The sequence below is a fragment of the Chanos chanos genome, chromosome 3, assembly GCF_902362185.1.
Source record: "Chanos chanos chromosome 3, fChaCha1.1, whole genome shotgun sequence".
Taxonomy (NCBI): domain Eukaryota; kingdom Metazoa; phylum Chordata; class Actinopteri; order Gonorynchiformes; family Chanidae; genus Chanos; species Chanos chanos.
The window spans coordinates 38372294-38396777 of NC_044497.1; the positions used below are offsets into that span (position 1 = coordinate 38372294).

General features: G+C 40.7%; 2 protein-coding genes across 2 annotated transcripts; one reads left to right on the forward strand and one right to left on the reverse strand.

The window, feature by feature from the left end:
* Positions 1-2139: 2139 nt before the first annotated feature.
* lmnb1 (lamin B1) lies at positions 2140-15361 on the reverse strand. Its single transcript, XM_030768784.1, has 11 exons — positions 14997-15361; positions 9432-9588; positions 7516-7641; positions 6162-6332; positions 5371-5496; positions 4494-4714; positions 3750-3975; positions 3080-3184; positions 2859-2978; positions 2529-2651; positions 2140-2210 (listed from the first exon to the last, which is right to left on the reverse strand). The coding sequence occupies exons 1-11, from the start codon at positions 15359-15361 to the stop codon at positions 2169-2171; spliced, it is 1782 nt and encodes a 593-aa protein (XP_030624644.1). The 3' UTR covers positions 2140-2168.
* A 6239-nt stretch (positions 15362-21600) lies between these two features.
* Positions 21601-23227, forward strand: LOC115806974 (la-related protein 6-like). Its single transcript, XM_030767832.1, has 3 exons — positions 21601-21626; positions 21763-21967; positions 22190-23227. The coding sequence occupies exons 1-3, from the start codon at positions 21601-21603 to the stop codon at positions 23225-23227; spliced, it is 1269 nt and encodes a 422-aa protein (XP_030623692.1).
* Positions 23228-24484: the final 1257 nt, after the last annotated feature.

Here is a 24484-nt window from a genome sequence, read left to right on the forward strand (position 1 = left end):
GTAAATGACTCCTGCTGATCTCCACTCAGTGAGAGGCCTTCTTCTGAAATAAATTGCCTTAAATTTAGTAAGTGCCTCTTGCAGCGGTGGTGTGGGGTAATCAGTAATGAGTTATGTGACAGGCCTTCATATGCAGCATGGCCTATTTCCAATTGTGCTTGTGATGGGAATGATCTGTGAAGCACTTATGTTAACACTGCCATATTTGTGGGGCTGGTGGGGTTTTTTTTTTGACAGTGTCATTAAACTTTCAGCAACTTCACTGTTCTTTTCCCCCAGTGTCCTCTTCATGATCCAGCCCTTATAAATTGAGTCAGTAATTAAGACAACATCTGAGCATAACTTTATCCTCCATGGCACATACGGTTACTAAGTTGCTGTAGTTTGCTCCAAAATTGTCATGTTTGTGCCAGACTGCTGCAGTCTGTTAGATATGCTAAGTCCATAAGTGAAACAATGACAAACATATTGGAGAGGGGGAAAAAAACACATTTCTCAAAGAGAGATTGAATAGAAAATACAACAAAACATTACTTTATTTTGTCCTTTTGTTAAAATGCAAGGATTACAGCGAATCAAAAATATGCATGCAAGTGACACCATGACAATTAACCCAAAGTCCTAATAAAGGTTATGATCAAATAAAATGTGTGTAGAACTATCAACTGTTAAAACTACAGACAAAAAGAATCACACACACACACACAAAAGAAAAAAACATCTTGAGAAAAATCAAATCATAGATCAGTCCCAGTTTAACACACTGTTTCCCTGTATTGTGGATCCAGAGCACTGTCCAACACTAATACTCAAAATTCAGCTTAGAGGTTTGATTATTGGTGGATGACTTCTGTCAGGTGTGTTCAAGCCTGGCCACCCTAAAAACTGCAATCTGCTAGCTGTCTAGGCACGAGAACAGGGAAAGAGTGGTCTAAAGAGACATGTGTCCACACCATCACTGAAATGAGTTGTATGGTTACATGTGTCCTGGGCTGAATTTAGTTATACAAAAAGAAATAAGAGAATACTTTAAGAAAATATGAATATGATAAAAACAAACAGAAGTATCAGTGACTGGCTGGTTGTATACAGTACTGCCGTTCACCAAGAGCTTACATTATCTCCGGAGTTGTACCAACTCACCCCTGTCAATCAATCATATTTGTAGGGAAATCAGTTTCTTTCCACAGCTACTGGTTTGCTCACTGGCTCCTGACTCATCTATAACTAGAGAGGCTTTCTTTTCAGCAGAAGACATGCTGAAAGTTACAATGAATGTGTTAAGACAGTGGCAAGGAGGAGGCAGAGTGTTTTTGATTCACATGGTAGTATTCATTCAGTATGGCATTTCATTTAGTTGTAAACAATCTTCTCCTGTTTCTCATATTGCCTGAGGAAGGACTCTTGTGCATGTGCCTGATAAAGTCTTGGGAAAAATAGTGTCATTTTCTAGCTTCAGCAGGTATGAGCTTTAAATATGCCACGCTGACACCTAGTGGTGCTTTCCAAACTACTGCACAAGCTACTACAAAAACAGGCAGTATTTGGATCACCACTTTGTGAAACAGGATGTGTCAAATTTGGAACTTTAACTGGTTTCTGTCTCACAATCTTTAAAAAGATAAACATTCCACTAAAAGAAACAACCGGTCCCACTGATGACTACTCTAAACAAGAAAACAAAAAAAACTGTATAATTTTCAAAAAAGATGTCTACTTTTCAAAATATGCTATCTTTCAAAAATGAAGATACACGTGTAATATAAAATAATAATAAACATTATTATAAAGTCAGAGCACCAAGAGGAGTGCACAGTTCTGCAAGCTGCCTCACTGTCACAGAAATTTTAATTACACTACCAAAAAAAACCCCCCCCTTTGTTAAAAACAATTTGGTTGGTACAAAACTAGCTGTGATGAGACATCTGCATTCACATAAAAATTCAAGAAGAAAAAAGAAAGAAAGAAAAGAAAAAGTACCAGGAACATTTAAAAACTGCCATAAAGTGAAATTAAGACAGAGAGAATGAAAGAGGTTGCAGTTTGTAGAACACTACAGATTAAAAAAAAAAAAAAAAGAGAGAGAGTCATGTGCTGACAGTAGGTGTGGCAGCTGAGACTGGCTGTTGTGAAGGGCGGGACTGAGAGAACTGCTGTAGTGTTACAGGTCACATGATGGAGCAGCCTCTCTTTGCGGCTCGTGGGTCACCCTGAAAACATAGCATGAAGATACATTATCAACAAATTATATGGCCGGATTCCATATCCTTACACTGATGTTATACTTGTGAGACAAACTACTGGTTTCGCAGTTTGACATTTCAACTTTGCTTCAAACGCTTAGAAAACGTTACATAATCAATACAGTATATTGTCAGGACTGACAGCTGACATTAGACAAACTGAGGCATCTTGTTTTCACATAGAGAAAGGTAACGTCATGGGTCAGAATTTTCAACATCAGGCAGGTATCACGAGCAAGCAAGGCTAGTGTGCTGTTTGAATAATAAGACATAAAAACTACTAACCTGCTGATGAAAGAGGTCCTCCTCAATGACTTCAACTCCCTCATCCTCCTCCTCCTCCTCCTCATCTTCTCCCTGCTCTTCCTCTGTGACTGTTTTAAAGACTGTGCTCCTAACAGCCACTTCCTGTGAGGGACGAAAATGATACCACTGAGAAGCCTGCAACAAGCTAAATCTGTCCCCTGGTGGTAGGTACCAGAACTACACTTCAGTCTGCACAACTACATAGCTGAGGCTTCTCTTTGAACCTTGTACAAAATATTCCACACTGCTCCAACAGAACAACAGGTTAGGTGAGCAAGAGGTGTGTGCGTGTGCGTGTGCGCGTCTAACCTCGCTCTGTGGGTTTGTGAGGACCACCTTCACATTCTCTCCAGTGCCCCAAGAGCTCTGGTTTTTCCAGATGAGGTCAGTGGGGGGGCTGGAGCTCACACCAGCGTTAGATGCCCACAGCTAAATAGAGCAACACAGACATAGGTTAAAGGAAGCACTTAAGACACAATACAGTTCACCAGAGCAATGTGAGTGGGAGAGTGCGTTTTTGTATGACTTACAGTGACTTTCTGTCCAGCCTTCAGGACATATTTGGGGGTAAACTTGTAAGTGGCAGAGGTGTCGCCAATGGTCCTGGTCAACTCAAAACCTCCCATTGGCTGATCCTAAGTATACAAAGAAAGACACACAAAGATTCAGCACTTTATAGACAGAATTCCAAAAATTACATTCATGTAACAAAATACATAAACCAGATTAATGACAAGTTGTTTTGAACATGATACACTGAATTCCTGCTCTTATGTTCTTACTGGATGATAACCCATGCATTTTTAACTTTTACTGGATTGGAAGGACATCCTAGTCACTTGACAACTTGGAAAACTGCAGTTCTACGTTCCAATACTCATAGCTGAGGATTAGAAAGTGCAACTGCTATGGCTAAGCTGTAGATGTTGACATGCTAGGTGCAAGTCACTGCTAAAATAGGAGTGACATCAAACACAGTCTCCTCATTGTGTGTAAATGATGACTAAAACCAAAAGCACCGGTGATGAAAGACCTGAAAAGCTGTCTCACTAACAAAAACAATGTTAATCGGTGCTTATATAACAAATAATCAAACCTTTCACCTTTATTAATTGCATCAGATGATTTTGCTACATTTTTAGTTGTTCTCCTGATAATAGCTTCCATTTGATGGTTATGACAGCAGCATGTGTTTCTAACCTGTTCAGAGGTGTTATGCAGGCGGATGAATTTGCCGTCGACGTCCACCTCGTCGATACACACGTTTCCAGTGGCGGAGGCAGAGTGGGAGATACTGACACTGCTGCTAGCCTCTGATTCCTCGACATCCACACGCTTCCTCTTCCCACGCGTGGTTCTAACGCTGCGACTGGATGATGCCCGCGACACGGTCACACGAGAGGAAGGACTAGGGGACAGTTTCAGTCTGAAACAGGCAGAGAACAAGCTGTCAAACCACAGGTTCCTGTTGGTTTCTGTGTAACTGATGGCACTTGTCAGGTTGGAGGTCATACTATGAAATGAATAATTTTCAACTAAATGTTGATCATAGCATGAAATAACAGTTCGGTATCAAAACACAGAGCGTCTGAATGCAGCACGTCACTCCAAGATGCTTATTATACATCTGGAAGTTGGCATGACTAGTCTATTCAAAATTGTAATTCCAGAGACCCACCACTTTAAACAATGGCTTGCTAAACAAAGTGCTCCATGAAGTCAGAGGGTGAGTGAGGGGGGGGTTATGCCATCGTTCTAATGAACAAACTTCCCTTTCCTAAAGGCTCAGTGAGGTGCTACAGTACTGAAGTGTCTGCACTGAGTGTGAATTCCTGTGTGAATGTGTCCGAAAACTACGCAACTATTCACGAGTCTCTGCTAGTTTGTGAGTAGGAATGTACAGCTGTGTGAGTGTACGTGTATAGAAGCCCCAGTTTGTCTGACCTCTCCTCTTCTCCCTCCAGTAGTTTTCGGTAGGCGTTGATCTCCATGTCCAGGGCCAGTTTGACGTCCAGGAGCTGCTCATACTCGTCCAGCTGCTGCTGCATTTTGGCTCTGACCTCAGAGATCTCCCTCTCCTTATCAGCCAGTATCCTGCGACTGGTGTCCCTCTCCTGAGCCAGGGTGGCCTCAAGTTCACTGATCCGGTCCTGCCAGCTACGAGCCTAAACACATGCACATGCATACACAGAGGGAGAGAGAGAAGTTGCCACAAGTTAGATGTTTTTTTTTCTCCTGCTACACAAGAACAGCAGTTTCTTTGTGGTTTCTTAATGTGAGCTGAATGACAGCTCTGTTGCTGTATTTTCCATGCTGCTTCCACAATGATGCTTAAATGTCTAAAATTGAACACTTGAAGAAAATAACAATTTCACCTTGGGGTGCCCTTCTCCACATAAATCATTTATGATGAATCTCTCAAATACCATGGTCAGAAACTGATATAAGGAACTCAAACAAGAACTTCCCTAAAAAGTTTCCTCAGCTCTGAAGATGTGTTTCAAATGCTTTGGGTCAAAGTTTTCTTTGACTCTCAAGTCTATCTGTTGAATTTTAAAAGTGAAAAAGAAATCTTGCGGAAAATACATTTCTTTTAGCACTTAAGCAGCAACTTGATGTATTACTATATCTGAATAGGACTACTTAACACAAGTTTAGGTAATACGACACACTGAAATGCAGGGCTGGTGAGAGACAAACTGACTGTCTACTATCCAACACTACATCAAGTCCACATTAGGGGCTGTCCCGAATAGTCAACAGTTAGGCCCAATCTGAGCTGACAGCTCTGACTGAGGTTGCTGGACATGAATAATCTCACCTCTTTCTGTAGGCTGGCCAGCTGAGCTGACAGACTCTCCACCCGCAGAGCTGACTCCCTCAGCTCCTCACGAGCCATGCTGGCTGAGGAACTGTTCATCTCTGATGACAGGCGCACGTTCTCCAGCTAAAACACACAAAACCTTACCCTGAGTGTCTGGTGTGTTATGTGGTAGAGTACAGTGATGTTTAAAGTGCAGTGTGTGTACCACTTGAGCAAAGAGGAAATGAAAGACTGAAAGAGGGGAGAGAGGGCTTCTGGTAAAGTCTTACAGGAAGTGCAACCCAGCCAATACATAAACACACAAAACACATACAGAATGACATGACAGATAATGATGCAGAGATATGAAGACTTAACATGGTTGTGCATGTTAAGATGCACAGACCGACACAACCAGTCTGATGGTAAAGTGTAATTGTCTGACCAACTAGGATGATTTCAATATACTATTCTCAACAGCGAGATGATGATTCTGAGGATTCAGGACTGGATGCTTTTGTGCTTTCAGGAGCTCTGACATAAAATTTTGAATGTTAGCCAGTGAAACATCAAATCACCCTAACATTAAAAATTTGAAAGATCGTCAAGATGTTCAAGAATTATTTGAAACATTTTAACATTTCTACACCCGTTATGATAAAAATCCATGCATGCTGGTTAATCAGCCAACTCCAGTAAATTCAGTTCCACTCAGTCTTCAGTTCTGTTCATCAAAATGACTTTCCAAACACTCTGGGTTTCTGAGTCACTGCTGATGACAGAGCTGTCAGCCATGGGTTCTGCCTCACCTTGGCCATGTACGTCTGCTCCATCTCCTCCTTATAGAGTTTGACTTGCTCTTCATGCTGCTGTCTCATCTCAGCCAGTGCCAGAGCCAGTTTGGACTCATATTCAACCTGTTTGCCCGAGTCGATCTCCACCAGCCTGGTCTCATGTCTGCGCCGCGTATCCTTGATCTCCTGTTGGCCAGAACAGGAGGCAAAAGTAAACACCTGGCACAAAGAAGCACACACTCTTATCGCGTAATTTATTAGATGGACTAACAAAAGTGCAGGTGCTTTGTTAAACCCATTGCGTTGATGTGAGACGGTGTGTAGGCGTCAACAATTGGTCAACAGAACTGTAGGCGGGGGTCAGAAACTGGATGGGACTGACTGCACTGAACATGTTTTTGCCATAAATATCAAAAAGAGGGAGAACGTGCTTGCTGAAAGCAAAGTAAAAAAAAAAGCAAAAAAAAAAAAGCATAAACTACCTTTAAATAGGTTCATGTATTTAGTTATTTAGTTGGTATTCACATCTCAGGTCATGCACACTGTGAAATGAACAATTTTTCACAGATTATAAAACAAAACAATAACACTACACATGTAGCTTGTATCGTACGCCTGTATAAGGTGTAAATAAATAGTATTACATTCTGCAATTTAATCAGAGCAACCTGCGTCTACTTGGTTCAAAAAATCCCAACAACACATTTCAAACATGTTGTTAGTACACTCTGTTTTGCCAAATACAAGCCAAAATAAACGTTATTCAGTTTGGATGGTATTTAAAAAGAGAGACCCATAAAATCAAGGCAAGAAAAGAATGCTCTAGAAAACCCTTATATCCCAAGGAACTCATCAACACTTTTTCAAATTGCTATGTCAGAATAGCGTCTGCTCTGGCCTAGGTCAAAATACATGTTGAATTGCTCCTCTCACTGTTGGAACTTCATTTAAATAAGTCAAGTGGCACTGAAGGGTCATTCAGACACAGCTCCTCAGAACAGCAAGAGTCAAGAGACTGAATGAGAATCAATGGACCTGTTAACTGTACAGTCTATGGCAAAGGCTTATGTATGTGGCCCAGTTTTGTTTATCTTGCTGACAGACACTGATAAATATGATTTAGGGAAAAAAAACAATGACTGACGTTCCCTAGGTGAATTGAGTGGGTGTTATTCTCCTTCAAGCTCTGGTTCATTTTTACCGGAAGATGCCAGAGATTCCAAAGATAACAAAGACTACAGTAGTTCATTCAGTTTAGTTAAACAATAACCTTACGTTTATAATGTATTTCCTCAAGCTCAGTGTTTAGTTGGTCTTAACAGACACGAAACATCCTTCTTCCAGAGGAAGATGAGACCTTTGGACTTACCTCCTCAAACATGTTCCTGCGGAACGCCAGCTCCTCCGTCAGGCTCTGGCAGCGGTTCTCCAGGTCCACCCTTAGGAGCGACTCATCTCCCAACTGTTTCTTGGCAGAAGCCAGACCAGCTTCCAGCTGAGGAACACAGAGACTCAGTTACAGTCTCACTTACAATGCCATTGATACCTGGGTCTTTGTTCAATTAGTTCTGACTGTGAACAGCATCAAAGACCACATTAAATATTATTCCAGTGTTTCTCTCATTCTGTATTAGAGAGTGTCCAGTGTCAGATGTTCCTGAGAGAACTGTGGCTATACCATGAGCTAAACTTTATTTTACCAAATATTCCTATTCACACTTGGTCAAGGTCACAACAGAGGTTAAAGAAGTCATCTCACACTCCCTCAATCCACATGATAACGGCAGATCTCGCACGTCAAAATGAAAATACAACATCAGGCCCCTCCAATTTTGTCTCAAAAAACAATTAATTACGCATGGTTTTGAGAATTCATCAATCTTAAAAAGTTATCACTGTTGCCATGGCAAAGATGTGCACAAGCATGTGCGTGTGTGTTGGGTGGGGGCGCGGCAGACGGCATAAATGCGTCAATTTCAAGGAGAATCCCGGCAAGTGTTTAGTAAAGTTAGTCTATTAATTACTCATACAGACCTAATAACTTCTCTCTATGGTAACAATCCCAACAGTGTTATGCTGTGCAGCAGACAAAGAACAAATAGAAATACAATACCAACAGGAATAGGCGATTAACATAGTGATTCAGCTCATAAATTCCTCCGGCTCATAATGTTCAAATTAGAAACGTTCAAAAAAAAAAAAAAAAGTAAGATAGGGCATATTGCTTCTGGAAAACGAAAACAGAAACAAAAGGAAACAGACAAGAGACTGGTCCATCCCCTGACTGCATCCCTGTGAAGAGACACCTCTGGGCTCACACACTGCATAATGGAGGGCATTCCCAGAGTCACCTCTGACTCCTCTCAACATAAGACTTAACACAAATTTTCAGCTCAACAAGAAGCTCTACGTTTTGTACAGACTTGCAAAACAAACTGCATAGACATCTAATCCCCACAAGTGTGCACCAGCACAGAGATCCATCACATACTGAAAAAAGATACATCATAACTTAAAGGCCATTTGACAGCAGCAGTACGCTAAACTTAACACACAACCATGTGTGTATGATCTAAAATTAAACAGATACAAATCTCCATCTAGACTATGAAAGCTTACCATTACTTGAATCCATTTAAACTCTATAATAGCATAGCCTTACTATAAGTGTTTTAAATCCTTCCATGTTATAGAAATTTCTTTTTTTTTTTAGTGTAAATTATGATTCCTTTTCGTCATACGTATCCTGTTATGCAAGTTAGCCTTCAAGAAAAGGTAATGCCAGCTTTTGGAAAGTTTAGATTGGTTAAGAGTTGTGATGTATCTGCCCTCGGAAGAGATTTTAAAAATTCAACTTAACCTGGTCTAGAGCAGGTAAGGCTTGGAGCAGAAACTGCAATAGCAGCTCACCCATTTAAAAGGGAAACCTTCATGACATGAGTAGGTCAGTGGAGGTCTAACATTTACTGACATCTAAGTTCATTATGCTCTTGTAAACTTAGAGTTTACATATTTTAACTGTAAGGTTGTGAAATAATGAACATATTGAACTAATACGCAGCCAAATATACAATATTTCCTTTGTTGATATGGCACACTGGTTTCATTAGTTGTGAGCAATACAACGTATACTGCCCCCTGCTGGTCGTACACAAAATGTTGAAGAAAAGAAAATCTCACAAAAGGATAAAACTACTACTGCATGTCTCTGCATCTCAAAACTATAATACAGAGTAATTGTGTGTGTGTGTGTGTGTGTGTGTGTCTTTGTGTTTTTGCCTCTACCTCCTGGATCTGTGCCTGTAGGTCAGCCAGTGTAGCCTCCAGTCCTTTCTTCTCTGACACGGCAGTGGCCAGCAGGGCTTCTTTAGTGTTCAGCAGAGCCTCCAAGTCCCTCACCCGGGCTTGAGCTCCAGCCAAGTCTGCATCCTTCTTAGCATAGCTAGACATACAAGAACAAGGTTCAGTATTAGACTCTGAAGACATCAGTGTGTCTAAGCACGTCCGAGGGTGAGGGTGTGTGTGTATGTGGACAAAGGGCAGTAAAAGAACACTGGGATGTGTTTTCATTTGAAGTCTGTGGACTGATAAGTCTGACATTTCAATTGACTACATGCTAAGTAGTATTTGACTGAGTCTCAAGCAACAGGAGAGGCCTTCAAGTCAAACGGGGGTGAACAGTTTGGCTGCAGAGCATCTGATCAATGAAAACAAGAAAAGGTGTTAACCACTTAAAAGATGATTGGATCAAGATAAACACATCAGCCCACTCACATTAAACAATGATATCAATCAAACTCTCCTTTTTGGACAGCTAAGGGTGAGGTAACCATCGTATGACACACAATCTTCTGATGAAACCTTGATTACATAAGTCACTGAGACTCACAGTCTGGCTAGCATGAAATGTGTGCATGCCAAGAGAGTTAAAACAAAAACAAAAACATGCTTTTCTTGTTCTTGTAGCTACTCATTTACTTTAGGAAAATTCTGGAAATTATTTTATCTCCATTAGGAACAAACTCTCTGACCTATTCAAATTCTTACTTTGGGATCTTGGACAGAGGGTGGCATGGTGCTTCTGCTAATCTTCATATTCACACGGTCTTTAAATAGTCTTGTGTATGATGCCTTACTTTCCCATGAAACAGAAGGAAATGCTTACTAACGACCAAGATAGAGTGTCAGAAACCTCAGTGTGTCTATTCTATAGTGTATATCAGACATTTTAGCTTTAAACCCATAATATGAGTAATGTTAAAAGTTCAAATCTCAATCCACAACCCTCTGCTGATTGGTGGGGAGACACTGATGAGAAATGTAGTTCCAGTCATGTACAAATCCATCTGCAGAATGCATAGCACATGTATGAAAGGAAAGGAGCCAGAGAGCACAGCCTCCAGTGGGGAAGGAGTCTCTCCTATACCTCATCAGTTCCTCAGAAAATCTCTCCAGTTATACATGCTCTAGCACTACTAACCAATTCACCAATCAATATCAAAGGAACCAAATTTTGAGCCCTGGCATGACAGTTAACATCCATGTCCAGTATCAAATGTTTTCCAACCTTAAAACCAGCTCACAACTTTTATTTCAAATCCTGCATGCACATCTACATCACTCCATCCTGTATGCTAGCATGAAATATAACCAATCACTGGACCTGGCTGACTAAATTAACTTTTACCCCTCCAGTGAGCCCCTAGGACCATAAAAATGAAACCACTACTGGGACCAATGTTTGCCTAAACAAACATTATCATTTACAATGTTTCCCAGTGACAATGAGTAAGCTACAATGGAACTTAGTGCAATGAGGTGTGTGTTTTTTCAGCCATGAATCCTTGTGTGTGCAGTATGTAGTGAGAACGATGTAGAAAATACCACAGCGCATGACTGAGCAGTCAGGGGGACAAGATTCTCAGACACGGGAACCTCCTCTGGCGCCCTAATGATTTTTAACTTACACAAACAGCTTATGATAGACTGACAAAGCCTTTGAAATACTTAACTCTGCATGATACTACACCTACACCATTAATGACCAACCAGGAAAATCTACTTAGTTCTCAAAAGACCAATAACAAGCTTATGATTGGTTTGATGTAGAAATACGCATTGATCTGCTTGTTGGTACTCAATTTACCTTTGAGCAGTTTAGTGCAATGCCTAGGTAGAGCACAGAATGTATGGAATGTGGGTGGAATGTCTGGTATTTTACACTAAGCTGTAAGGAACCACAGGCAGCACAGGAAAGGTGAGGGCTCTGGTGCTTTCAAGTTCTCTTTACAATCAGGCTTCTGTCCTGATCAGGGTTGTGTCCTTAACATCACTGTTTCATTTTCTTTTGCTCTTAGTTTAAACTGTACATCAGCGCTCAACTCAAGCCAACTGTTTTTGCTCATCCAATTCACAGACCAAATGAACTGTAAAATGAATACTTGAGGCATTGTATCCCCCCAAAGTCTGGGAAAGAGCAGCTGGCCAAGTTAAGGAAACCACACACACACACACGCGCACACAGCTGGCTTGCCACTCTATCCAGACAAACCCCATAATGTATAGTCAACTGACTGACCAACTTTTGAAAAAACAACAACAAAAAAAAACACTAAACCTCAGCACCTGCTCTGCAGACAGAGAGGAAAAAGCTCAACAAATCAGTAGCAGTTACTCTGAGGGGATGGAGCTAATCCTTTTTTTGTCTCTTTCAATGAGCATACAAGCAAGATCGCTAGACAGGGTAAATACACTAGTCAAACACTGAACATTAACAAATGTGTTTCACTGGGCCAAGAAAAAGTTCTCCATGTGGACTAGATTACAAAAACAACAAACAAACAAAAAAAAAAAACATGTTTAGCCAAATAACAAACCAAATGACTTCACTGAGGTTCAGTAAAAGCCATTCAGTTATATTAGTGCCAATGTCTCCAGTGACAGTTTTGCAGGTATTCAATCTACTGAACAGAGGAACTGTGTCTTATGTAGGATATGAAATCTGTTCAATCTACAACCCCTTTCTCAAGACGTGAATAATATTTTAACAGATCACCAGCACACATGCAGGAGTGCAACGTAGACCACTGCACACATGCTGAGGCGGTAGTTACAAATAAAGACCGTCTGTCTGACTTTATCTCCAAAAACAGGTGGGAGGCCCCTGGCCACACTGCTTCAGTCAATCAAATGACGTGGTACTCACCAGCTTACATTCACTCACTGTAGAGCAGGCCACCATGCTATGACATAATGTTTGAAGATGTTTACAAACTTTTGCAGGTTTACTTCATGAGGGCATAAAGAGATCTGTGGTTTTGGTCTAATGGTTGCACTTTGGTGAGGGGGTTGGGGCCACAAGGAGGTCTTTCTATCACAGCAATACTTCAGAGACAGGGAGCCTTCCAAAAATACTGGGTAATAAATAAATAAATAAATAAATAAATAAATCAATCTGTGTTTAATGGGAAAAAAAAACAAAAAAAAACTAAAAGTTTTTGAACTTCTAGATAAACTGTCCATACTGCTAAACCATAGTGTATTTTACTATAAACAGGCCTGAGTGTACATGGAAAAAATATTAACCAACTCTCAATTTTACCATAACCACCACAATACACCTACTATCTCTCAAAAACTAAAACGATCTTTCCACACGATGCTGGAACACAAAGCTTGTAAATGTGCACCACTAATGGCTGCCTACAGTTAACCAAATTAAAAGAGACCACAGCCTGGGCACTGACTGATTACAAGGCATTCCTCTCCAATAAAGCACTTATAAAACAGAACCCTGAGGAACCGTCTCACAACAACTTTAACTGTACTACTACACATCCTAAGCAACTCAGGCCAACTTTTACATCACTACTACAAACAGCCCTCATGTGCCTAGGGCAAATCCACTCATGAATGAAACATGACTTTAGCGATTGTAAGGTCTGGCTCTCAGTGTACTGACACTAGCAGGAGTTCCACCTCTGAGGTTTTTTTTTCCTACATGATACATCCCATTTCCTGAAAGAACAAGAATAGGCCTATTCATTTTCTTGTAGCCATCTTACAGTCAGTATTCAGCGACACGTGCTTCTAGGCTTGGCAGCGTCACCGATACTACAGGATTACTTATACCATTTGAGTAAAGAATCAGAATGGGGGGGAAAAAAATGCAAGAAAACATTTGAAAACAGACACAGGTGCCCAGCTGTGACAAGCACAATGAAAGTTTTCAAAACATTATTCAAATCCAGCCCAGACAGCAGAAGCTATAAAACGCACAGAAAAAAAGAGCTGTCCAATTTTACAGCTGACCAGCATGCAAATTTTCAGTATGTTCCAGTCACATGGAGATCATATACAACATATAACCAAACATGAAAAAAGGGCACTGACTAAACACTCCTGATGAGCGAGGCAGTAAATAATCACTTGTTTTTCTGTAGTTTAAAATACATCTGTATTACAGTCTGTCTACATCACCAAATTGAAGTACCAGAGCTCCCCAACCATCTAAGATCTCAACTCCTGCAGAAGAGTTCGAAGGAGGTCTATCTAGTACCGTTCAGTGACATTAGACAGAAATGGCATCAACCTCTCCTTGGCTTGTTACTGTGCACACAAGTGACAGTACTTAAAGACCAGAAAAACTCCAGGCTCTGGTGAGAAAGTAGCCATTCATGTTATCAGTTGAGGACACACTCCCTTTAAATTTGCCTCAGGGTCCAAAATAAAGCTTGTGCTGCAAGGAAAAACGGTCGCTTGCTTACGACTACACCCTCTTCAGTTAAAACTTCTAGTGAAATACTGGCTTTCTTTTCTAAGTTTAAATGTGTAAAATTCAAAGTTTATACGTTTAAAGTCAAAGCAGAAGTTCGCGACAGTTTTTGAACCGCCAGAGTCTGGGCAGGAAGCTAGAAAAGGAAAGGCAGAGCCCAAATCCAAACATGCACTGACTTACACAGTCTACATCACCAGTGAGGAATGAAAAATTCTAAACTGGGCGTACGATATGGCCGATTCATGAAATGCATTCAAGTAACCTTGAAAAAAATCAAGTACTCTTGGTGTAATTTGATTTATGTCCAGATAAAGAACTCGTTATCAATACAATTAACAAGAATACATATAAAGGTGTGCATGCCAACAAATTATAATTAACCTATCCCTCTCCATCTCTGCACAACAATCTAGAAAAGTTTACAATAATATGCGCCGTCCAAGTCGTGGCGCATTACAATGTATATAGGAGTGGTTGTGATATAGTTGGGTTTTTTTTTAATTGAAATCTACAACTGTAAATGTTCATATATTTTCAAAATACTGTCTTTGCAAACGCTTGGAATGATAAATCTTCGGTTTGGGTGTTTTGAAAGTAAACTACACTGAGACTGTTTCCATTCAAACGGCCAGGAACTAAGGTACTTGCCCCTCCCCCACACTATCAAAGGTGTGGCACTTGGAAAAAGTCAGAACTTCACCCATGCGCGTAATTTTATATTTAATAAACATAAAACTACAGACAAGCACTCAAACAATGTTACAGCAATATATTACAGGAACACAACAACTTGTTTCGATTAAAAATGTTTGTGAGCTACACTACGGTACAACAACTAAAGTTCATTATGGAAAAGCTATCCCGCATAGTAGAGTGAAACCATGGCAGTCACTTTCAGAGAGACGCTCCTTGATGTTGCCGACATTTGATACTATTCGCTAGCCATTAGTAACAAATTTACGAAGGCAGAAACACAAACATCGCGGTTTTTTAATGTCAGAGCAGCTGATATCTCCATTACTCCATATCTGGTGACGAAATCACATGCCAAGAGAAAAAAATAAGCTACTTACGTTTGGAGTAGCTGCTCATGCTCGGGTTTGATCTTGCCCAATTCGATCTGCAGCCTGGCGCGTTCTTTGGCAGTGTCATCTAGAGACCTTCTGGCGTCAGCGAGCTCCGTTTCATACAGTGATTTCAAACCTGTGAGCTCCCGGCTCCTGACTTCTTCCTTCTCGGAAATCTGGAGTTGAAGGACGCTGTTTTCGGACTCGAGACTCCGAACTTTGTCAATATAAACGGCTAAACGATCATTCAGGTTTTTCAACTCTTCCTTCTCTTGCAACCTGGATATCCTCGTGGGGCTCAATGGAGTGCTACCGGCCGTGGCGCGAGTGGTTATTCTTTGCCCGACCGGGGTTGAAGTTGCGGTCGCCATACTAGAAAAAGAATTCCGAATAAATCTGTATAATCTTGCCTCTAGAAAATAAAGAAACCTCCAGAATTCAAGGGCTTAATTTCTTAAAATGTATCTCTATATTATGAATAAATACGACAGTATGCAATTGATTGGCTGTAAGAAATGTGTTATATATAGCTCTCAAGCAATAGGCTATCACAGCGTGCAGTTTTTTTCCTTAACAAAATATTTAAAAATCGCACTTTCTTAAAAATTAGCCTACATCAAAGCGACTAATTGAGAGGTGGAAACTAGTGTAACAAAAAAAGACGGGAAACCGCAAACCTCATGAAACTGCCTCACTTTGTGTTCCAACCGAATGAAAGAATGGGTTTGACTAATATGGCCGCTCATGAGTATGCAACAGCAACGTCACTACAACAAACCAATGGCAAACTACAACGACACGAGACGTTTGCAACCAAGCGTTCGAGACAAAATTCAAAATAGATGGAATGCGTTTTGTGTAGCGCCAAAACAGCTGCATGTGTTATTTGACTTAATAGGAAATGTTACAATATTTTCTTGCATACAAAATAGGCTAATGCAACCACACACTACAGTTACTTCAGTTTTTTGGACAATGTATCTTCTATAATACACTTATTTGATTTATCAAATGCAATTTCCGACCATCTTTTTGGACGCAAAATCAACGGTTCCCAACAAGTGTTTGTTAACCCCACACAGGCTGTTTGAGGTCACAGCATAACACTGCGACGACGCTGGTAACGTAACTAGGATCACATGCCAGATGGTTAACCTGGCCAGGCGAGGGGCTTGGCCTCGGCAAGATGTGTGATATATTAACGATAAGAATCAGATTAAAATACCTCCTTGTGCTCTTGCTGTAAATCATTACATTTACTTATATAGCTTATAACACAATGACTAAACTAGTTCATTTTTTTCAGGTTATGATCTTGTGTATCGCTCAGACTGAAGAATAATGAGGTAAACTCTACAGCGCTATATGAGAACCCACCCCAAACCAAACGAAGTATATCAAACTACAGTGAAATTGGCAAAATCAGGTATTTAATTTTACGAGATGTCTTTCTTGGTACGGGAGGGAGAGATAACAGTGTGCTCTCCAACGAGCGTTTCAAACAGAGAAAGAAAAGTGTGTTTTCATAATAACTGGAAGGGGCGTATTCTTTTGAAAAGTAAAACCACAAGACGTTTGCCTTTTCCGAAAATACAGTCGGTCGGCCATCTGTGACTTACAAAAATGTTCAACACCAATAACATCGTAACTTGGGAGAGGAATATTTACACACTGCTGTCCTTTGGTATGTACCATTCAGGAATTATTGTGCCTGTTATGGCATAGACATAACTTGGTGCAACAGAACCCAGTACCTGCCTGTTAGCCCCGATGGCCTCATTCCTCTTAGGCCTGCTAATGATTAAAGCAGTCTTTAGTGTCCTGGCTTCATCCCTCATTTGGATCTTTCTCTGAATAGAACAACATCAGCTGCATTGAGGACTGTGTACAGAGGGAGTACATTAAATGATAAACAGCTTTTGCTAAATGTAGCTGCTGAATTTGCCCCAAGGCCACATAGCAATCACATACCTGTGTAATGAAAGGGTAGTGTGAAATGGTGGGGTGTACATGCAGTCCCAATCTGTTTAAAGGGAAGTTGTGCCTTCTCTTCTAAAACCAGTGTTCTCCCCCAAAATAAATCATTGCTCAGGCTCTAGTAATTCTCTCTCAGTCAAAAATGCTCAACAGAAGGAAAACTGCAGGCCATTTGGAATGCTGGGTGTTTGTGATTCATATTGCTGTGTTTCAATATGTTCTGTTGTATTGTGTTGAGGCATCACTCAACACAATACAACAGAACATATTGAAACACAGCACAAATTTCCATACTGTACAGTAAACTGTATGTGTATACTGACCACTGGCATTCCATGTTCTGAAAACTAGAGAAGTATGATTAATGTAATTTTGTAACAAGGTTTTACTGTGAAATTCAGGAAGCATATTGTAAAAAGCACTTAAACATGTACTTCAATTAATTCATTGTAATTTGTTACTTTATAATATTATACTCTTAACTAACTCAGTATGCCACCCAGCTCTTGGTACAGGCCATGGTTATCTCTCGGCTCGACTATAATGCCGTTCTAGTGGGTCTCCCAGTATGTACAATGAAATCCCTACAGATGGTCCAGAACACGGTCTGGTTTTCAATCAACCTAAAATGACCTCCACTGGCTACCCATGGCTGCCCAAATCAAATTAAAGTCACTAATGCTTGCTTACAGAGTGACTTCTGAGTCTGCACCCATGCACCTGAACTCACTAGTACGGGCTTATGCTCTTTCTCGCCCACTGTGTTCCTCCAAGGATCATCACCTGGCGTGGCCAACCCTACACACAAGGCAATCTCAGTCCAGACTGTTTTCGTCTATGGTTTCCCAATGGTGGAACAAGATACCAACTGCCATCAGAGCAGGGGTGTCCCTCTCTATTTTCAGGAACCTTGAGGACTCACCTCTTCCAAGAGCACCTTCTCTCCTAACACCCTAACGTGCCTTACTTGCTCCTACTGTGTTCTTCTTTACCTATTCTCCTGCTCTTTGTCTTGAAAGAAAACTCACACTTATTGCTTGCACTTTGCCCTACTGAACAGATGTAATACTTAGTGCTTACTCATAGGTCTCCTACTACACTGTAGCTTGAATTGTTTCCCCACTTGTAAGTCGCTTTGGATAAAAGCGTCGGCTAAATAAATGTAACATAAATAAATGTAATTTAACTCCAAATATTATTAAGACTTTGAAGACAAAGTATAATTATTCCCAGAATGTATTTTTAATCCATTATGGAGTGAAAAGTACAATACATCTTAAGGAAAAGACAATAATACCCACTTAATTCTGAACATATTTTAAAGGGAAATGGAGGTACATGCTTTGTTTCTGAAAAGTGTGGGTGGTTTGTTTATTACACCTCTGAAATGTATGTCAAAGATTCAAATAACCACTAATATGTAAAGTCATTGCACCTTGACACTGATTATAAGGTCACTGACTGGTTGGTCAACTCAGTAGTATTCTGTCTAGATATATCTTCCATTCACTAAGACTCTAAAGGTTGTCTAGTAAAATGCTCCGCCTGTTATGTAGTTATGTAATAATGCTCTTTAGGCTTTGTAGGCCATCTTTAATAATGCCTTTTTGACTGAGCTTGTCTTAAAGAAATGCAAACCACTGAGACTTCCCAGTGCATGTCCACAGAAATCGGTTTTGTTTGTTTGTTCCAGAAGAAGTCTACCACAATGATGAAAAAGCCATTTTGAAAGAAAAGAACATACAGCTGTAATTATGGTCAGTGTAAGAATGCCCAGCAATGAATCCTAGTAAGATGTTTGCTTGAAATGTTTTACACTCCATAATAATTAATGAATAAATAAACAAATACATAAATAGGGTATATTTAAAATAAATCCATTCCCAAGAGCTACTGTGCTACACGGACCTTTTATTGGATTCAATCATCCATTCTGTCTTCCACAGCCCTCCAATGAATGAGGCTTGAGAGGTGCTTGTGTTGCACAACTCCGCAGCTATTTGTTTTTTTCAGCCAGTCATTTATGAGGTAAACAAAACAACAATGTTAAATCATGCATTGCCCATCCCCTTAATGCAGATTGTAAAATCGAATGTGATTTACATAAATAATGCCCATTTGGATAGGGACCAACTACAAAACTTAAGGGTTTTTTTTTTTAACCGGTCTCTGTGTTTTTACTGTATTATGATTTTGCTATTTTGATTGTACAGCACTTTGGTCAACTGCTGTTGTTTTTAAATGTGCTTTATAAATAAACTTGACTTGACTAGTTAATGATCAGGGCGTAACTACATTTCCCACAATTCCTATAAAAGAACCTGCTATTGTCTGATGCTGTCAGATATAGAAGTATGATGATATGGATTAAAAGACCTGAAGATGGCTGTAGATACTAAAAAGAAATATATGAGTGTATGCATCCACCAAAACGAAACTGTGGTTGTTATGATAACGGCGTTTGTAATGTTAACCAGAATGACAAATATGACAAATGTAAATGAAAAAATGACAATGATCCAGCACGAAAATATATTTGTATGTAATGGAACAACCAGTGTGGTGTTAATTCTGGCGTTTCTCTGTTATGTCTTCTTCTGTAACACTAACCGCCTCGATGTTTGAAACGTCCGCTTTTTCTCCGCTAGACAGAGTGCAATAACTGTGCGCAGAATCTATTTTCATTCACAAATCTGGCTGCACTCCCATCCTCTTACTACAGAGAATTGTTTGAAATGTGAGTTCGCCACGAGGACATTTCAAACATTCCATTTGTTCCCTGAGCAGAAATACCGTCAAGCAGCAAATTTGCTGTGGCAAATTTATTCTGCAGTAAGGATGAAACCTTTCAAGGGATAGGTTACTAATTATCGTTAAGCAGTACAATAAACCATGAAAACAATAACAAAAATGCTTTCTGATTTTTCCCGTTTGTTACGCTCCGGGTTTCGGTTAAAGAAATGGTTTTTTTATTTGCCATTCTTTCAGACAAACATATAAATAGCACACATGAACAGACTCTTTTATGTGAGTGCACGTTCTGGAATGCACAGAACTCGGTGGAAGGAAACGAATGTTACCATACATTTTTTAATTCTCTTTGATTGTGACAATTGGAGCTGTAGTAGGTCCACATTCAAATGTATCTCTCACGTCTCAGTGTTGTGTTTTGTGCCTGTCTTTCATTGTCTTACCTTGTCAATTAAATAGCCCCTGCTTTTGAGCAGACATCGATTATTAGCTCAAATATCTGTACTTTCTGTATAAGTACTGTAGGGTCCCCATTCTATGTTATAATATCATACCTTACTACTAGTTCAGTGGGGTTCTACAGAAGTCTAAACATGGCCTCTTCGTCAGATCAAGCAACACTAAAACTGCAAACAAAATGAAGTAAATATTGATAGTTGAGCACACCTTTTAAGCCTGAGTGTTCCAGGATAATGCATTAAATCAGAGTCGAAACACAAGCGTCTGTGTACACATACTTACTCAATGGCACCCTTCTGTGTACTCTCAGGGGTATGATGTCCCCAAGACTTTAAGGATCAAGGATTATCTCGTAGACATTAAAAGACATAAACCATATGATTCAGAACCTCAGACGAACAGACCTAATGCGACCAGTGTGGCCATTCATCTGCAGTTAGCGTCTGCTTACCCTAATAAGTAATCCACCTTTGCTAACGAAACAGAGAAGCTCTACGTCGAATTCACCCACCCACACCCACACACACACACACACAAACACACACACACACCTCAAAGCGTTTTTAACACAAGGTACATGAAATGCGAAAAACATTTCTTGCCACATGTACAGTAAATTCAAATCCATACCGTCACTTTTTCCTCCCACTGTGCTCCACTTTTCACTATATTCGTACATCTACAAAAATACTGTACATCTCCCACTCGGATGTACTCTTGGACAGATTTGTGCTAAAGGTGCATTTTAAGGTATTGCCTAAAAACGTCTTATATGAGAACCGATGTGTCCCCCTGCTGGCTAATGCGGAATCCAACAGGCCTCCCAGTTCCATCACGAATTCCGTCTGGCAAGAAACAGCAGGCAACTGAGCACCATGGTAAAATCAGAAAAAGGCTCATTCTTTGTGCCCATGGGGTCTTAAAGTGGGTTTGAAGTGTGGAAAGTGAAGAAAATTACAGACATTATTATAAGGAAAGAATAGCCACTTCGTCTCTCGAATTTACATGTAGTCTATAAATAAAAAGGAGAGCAGCCCACTTGGTACTTGAATGTCTAAATAAGGAGAGTCGATAGTTCACTCAGTTTTATATATGACCAAGGCCCTGACTGACGTAAATTTGAACAATTCAAATGATTTTCGTGACAGAAATATGTTCAACTGTTTCTTTCGTTTTGATGACAAATATGTCCTTTTATGGTAATTCCCGTTTTCCTCTCAGAGGATGTCCATTGGACAGACTTTAACAGCAGCTCTCCGTGGGGTGTGACGCCTAGATCGTTAATAGCCGCCTACATACAGAAAGGTTTGGTTAGTGGCAGATAAAGCGGCCACAAATCAGAAATGTTAGTTTAAAGAAAGCAATCGAAGCGAGTAACGAGTAAGTCGCAGACAAGTCAGGTGCACCACGGGACAGGAGTAAAATGGATGGGGACACCTGTGATGACAAGTGAGTTTGATTTTCGTTCAAAAATCGTTGTCTTTTTTCTAAAAAGGCGAAAGAGAGTAATCAATTGCAGTTTATTAATTATTTGCAGTTTGGTGATTCGAATTTTATTAAACTTTTTATTTTTTCCTCTCCTCAGGTTCTCATGTTTGAATGAAAACGATGAGGATACTGAACTTGATGACTGGTTACCGAAAGATGCTGACCTTATAAAGAAAATGGTCTCTCAGATAGAATATTACCTCTCTGATGAGAACTTGGCCAAAGATGCATTCCTCTTAAAGCATGTTAGGAGGAATAAGATGGGCTATGTGAATATTAAATTGCTCACATCCTTTAAAAAGGTAATTCACCCTGTCTCTTGCTTTTTAATGTTCAGTGTTGATGTCCTTCAAGACTTAAAATTAATTTCTTTTTTGTTTTTCTATTCATTTCTTTATTTACTGTTTTCTGTGTTATTTAATGGAAATATTAGACAGGGACATTTAATAAACAGGGTTTATGATGCTTTACCAATTAACATACCATTTATATAGTACCAAAGGTCAATAATGTTCTCTGTTTAGATGAAACACTTGACGAAAGACTGGAGAGTCACAGCCTATGCTCTGCGTCATTCGACAAAACTTGAGGTTAATGAAGAGGGCAACAAAGTGCGTCGAATTGACCCTGTGCCAGAGTCTGTTCTCTCCCAGGTGCCGAGCAGACTCCTGCTGATCTGGAACATCTCAGGGCTCCCCCTCAAAGAAAACATTCCCACCCAGGGCAGGAGCAGTATGGAGATGGCCATTTGTCTTATGGAGCCGTACGGCTCCATCACCACGGTACGTGTCAATCGACCAGGGAGGGAACTGCCTCCAGAGATCCAGAAGTACACCTACAGGTACCCCGAGCTTTTCACCCAGGAGAGTGTTCTGGTGGAGTTTGAGGATCTTGAAGGGGCTGGACGTGCCTATCACCACTTATCTCAGTCTGAGGGCAATCTAAAGGTGGTGTTGGTGGGAAAAACGTCCAAGAAGAAGGTGAGTGTGGAGGGTGGTGTGGGGTGTGCTGAGGAGAGGAGCGGAGGGAAAGGGGTTGCTATCCTGAACAGGCGGATGGAACAGCTTCAGTCTCGGGGAGAGGACTCCTCAGCCTATAGCTCCTCTGAGTCTGAGTTTGCCTGCTCTTCTCCGCTGCACATCCCTCGCTTCTCCTCGGGTCAGATATGCAGTAGCCCCTGGGGCAGCCCACGCTCCAGCCCCAGGTCCAGTCCCAGAGTGCGCCACGTTTCCCTGCCGGCCCCTCGTGTGTCACCGCTCCTAGCCTCTGCAATGTGGGGGAGCCCAGACACCAGCCCTGAGCTGGGACGACGGAACCATGAAGCCTCACCGAACAACAGCACTGCTTCTGTGAGCCCCTGGGTACAGAGGGGCAAACTGTCTACCATCCAAGCTCCAGCCCAGGATGAGAACCCCAGACAGGGTCGGATGGGGACGAAGAGGGTCCTGAACGGAGACACCCTGCCAGCTGGAGTCCTTCGTCTTCCATACGGCCCTGATGGGAGCAGGGGTTTTCATGCCACAGTAATCGGAAGGAGACTTCACCATTCTCTCAAAATATGAGCAATAATATAGTTCTTGCCCTGGTGTAGGCTGACTGTTCAACAGCTTCATTTGCCAAACGCTGAATCATGCTGAAGAGAACATTGCGTGGTTGTCATCGCTTCTTGGCAATGTTTCAGAACAAATCATATTTTTGTGTATTTTTGGTGTCTGTATGTATTTACCACAGTTTTCATAACGTTTTTATCAAAATCAAATATGCTTTGTATTTGCAGCTATGCCAGCGTGAAAAGAAACGTTGTGGAAGTAGACTTCAAAGATAGTAAAGATTTAGATTTGCAGGCATCACCATCTGCAATATGACATGTAAACTTATCGGATAGTTTCATGTGATCTGCAGCACCAGGTGTTCATTTACATCCCCATTACTTGAAGCAAGGAGTATTCTGTGCTGATTACAAATGTTATGTAAACTAGCCTCACCAGTCTTCTCTCCTCACAATGATGGTTTCTATTGCCTCAAGTGTTAAGATGACCTACGCTTTCTAACACAGTATGAATGGTTGTCTCAGTGATGTCTCCCGATTTGGACAAGTTTTTTTGCGTGTTTATGCAGTCGTCTCCATGACAACATGTAAAAGCTACCGCAGAGCCCTTGAGCACGAAGAGTCCCTGAACTAGAAATGAAGAGGATGTGCCTCAGCCAAAACGCTGCGGAGAGCTGAATAGCAGTTATGATACTATACTCTACCTGGAGCCCATCCCAGGCTATACAGAAAAGAGCCATTCTTCATAAGGAAACAGTAGTCTTTATTTAGATGTTATACAATAGGCCTCTGAGTGCACTATTCATCATTTAATACAAAGATGTTCTTCTGAAAAAAAAAAAAAAAGTCGTGTCAGAATGAGGGAAGGCCTTCAGAGCTAAAATTGGATCTGGATTATGTGAATTATATGAAATACTGATGAATTATTAGACTACACAATGACATTTTGGTCTTTTCTAAGGCTTGAATGTGTCAGCCTTTTGTTACTTCACAAAATATAAAATCATGACTGTGCTGTGAGTGGCACAGTGGGTCTGAGATGAGCACATGCATTGTACTCACATGTCTGATTGATCTGTCTCTCTCTCTCTCTCTGGCACTAAGGTTCTGACTGTAAAAAAGGTGAACCACTGAATATGTTTCAGAACAATAAAGTTTTATCCTATAATGTCAGATTCTCAAAAAAGCAGCCACAAAGATATGGCATATGAGTCACTGGCATCAGAATGACACTTCGTAGTTCATGGGGTGTACAGTTGCTTAAATGCTT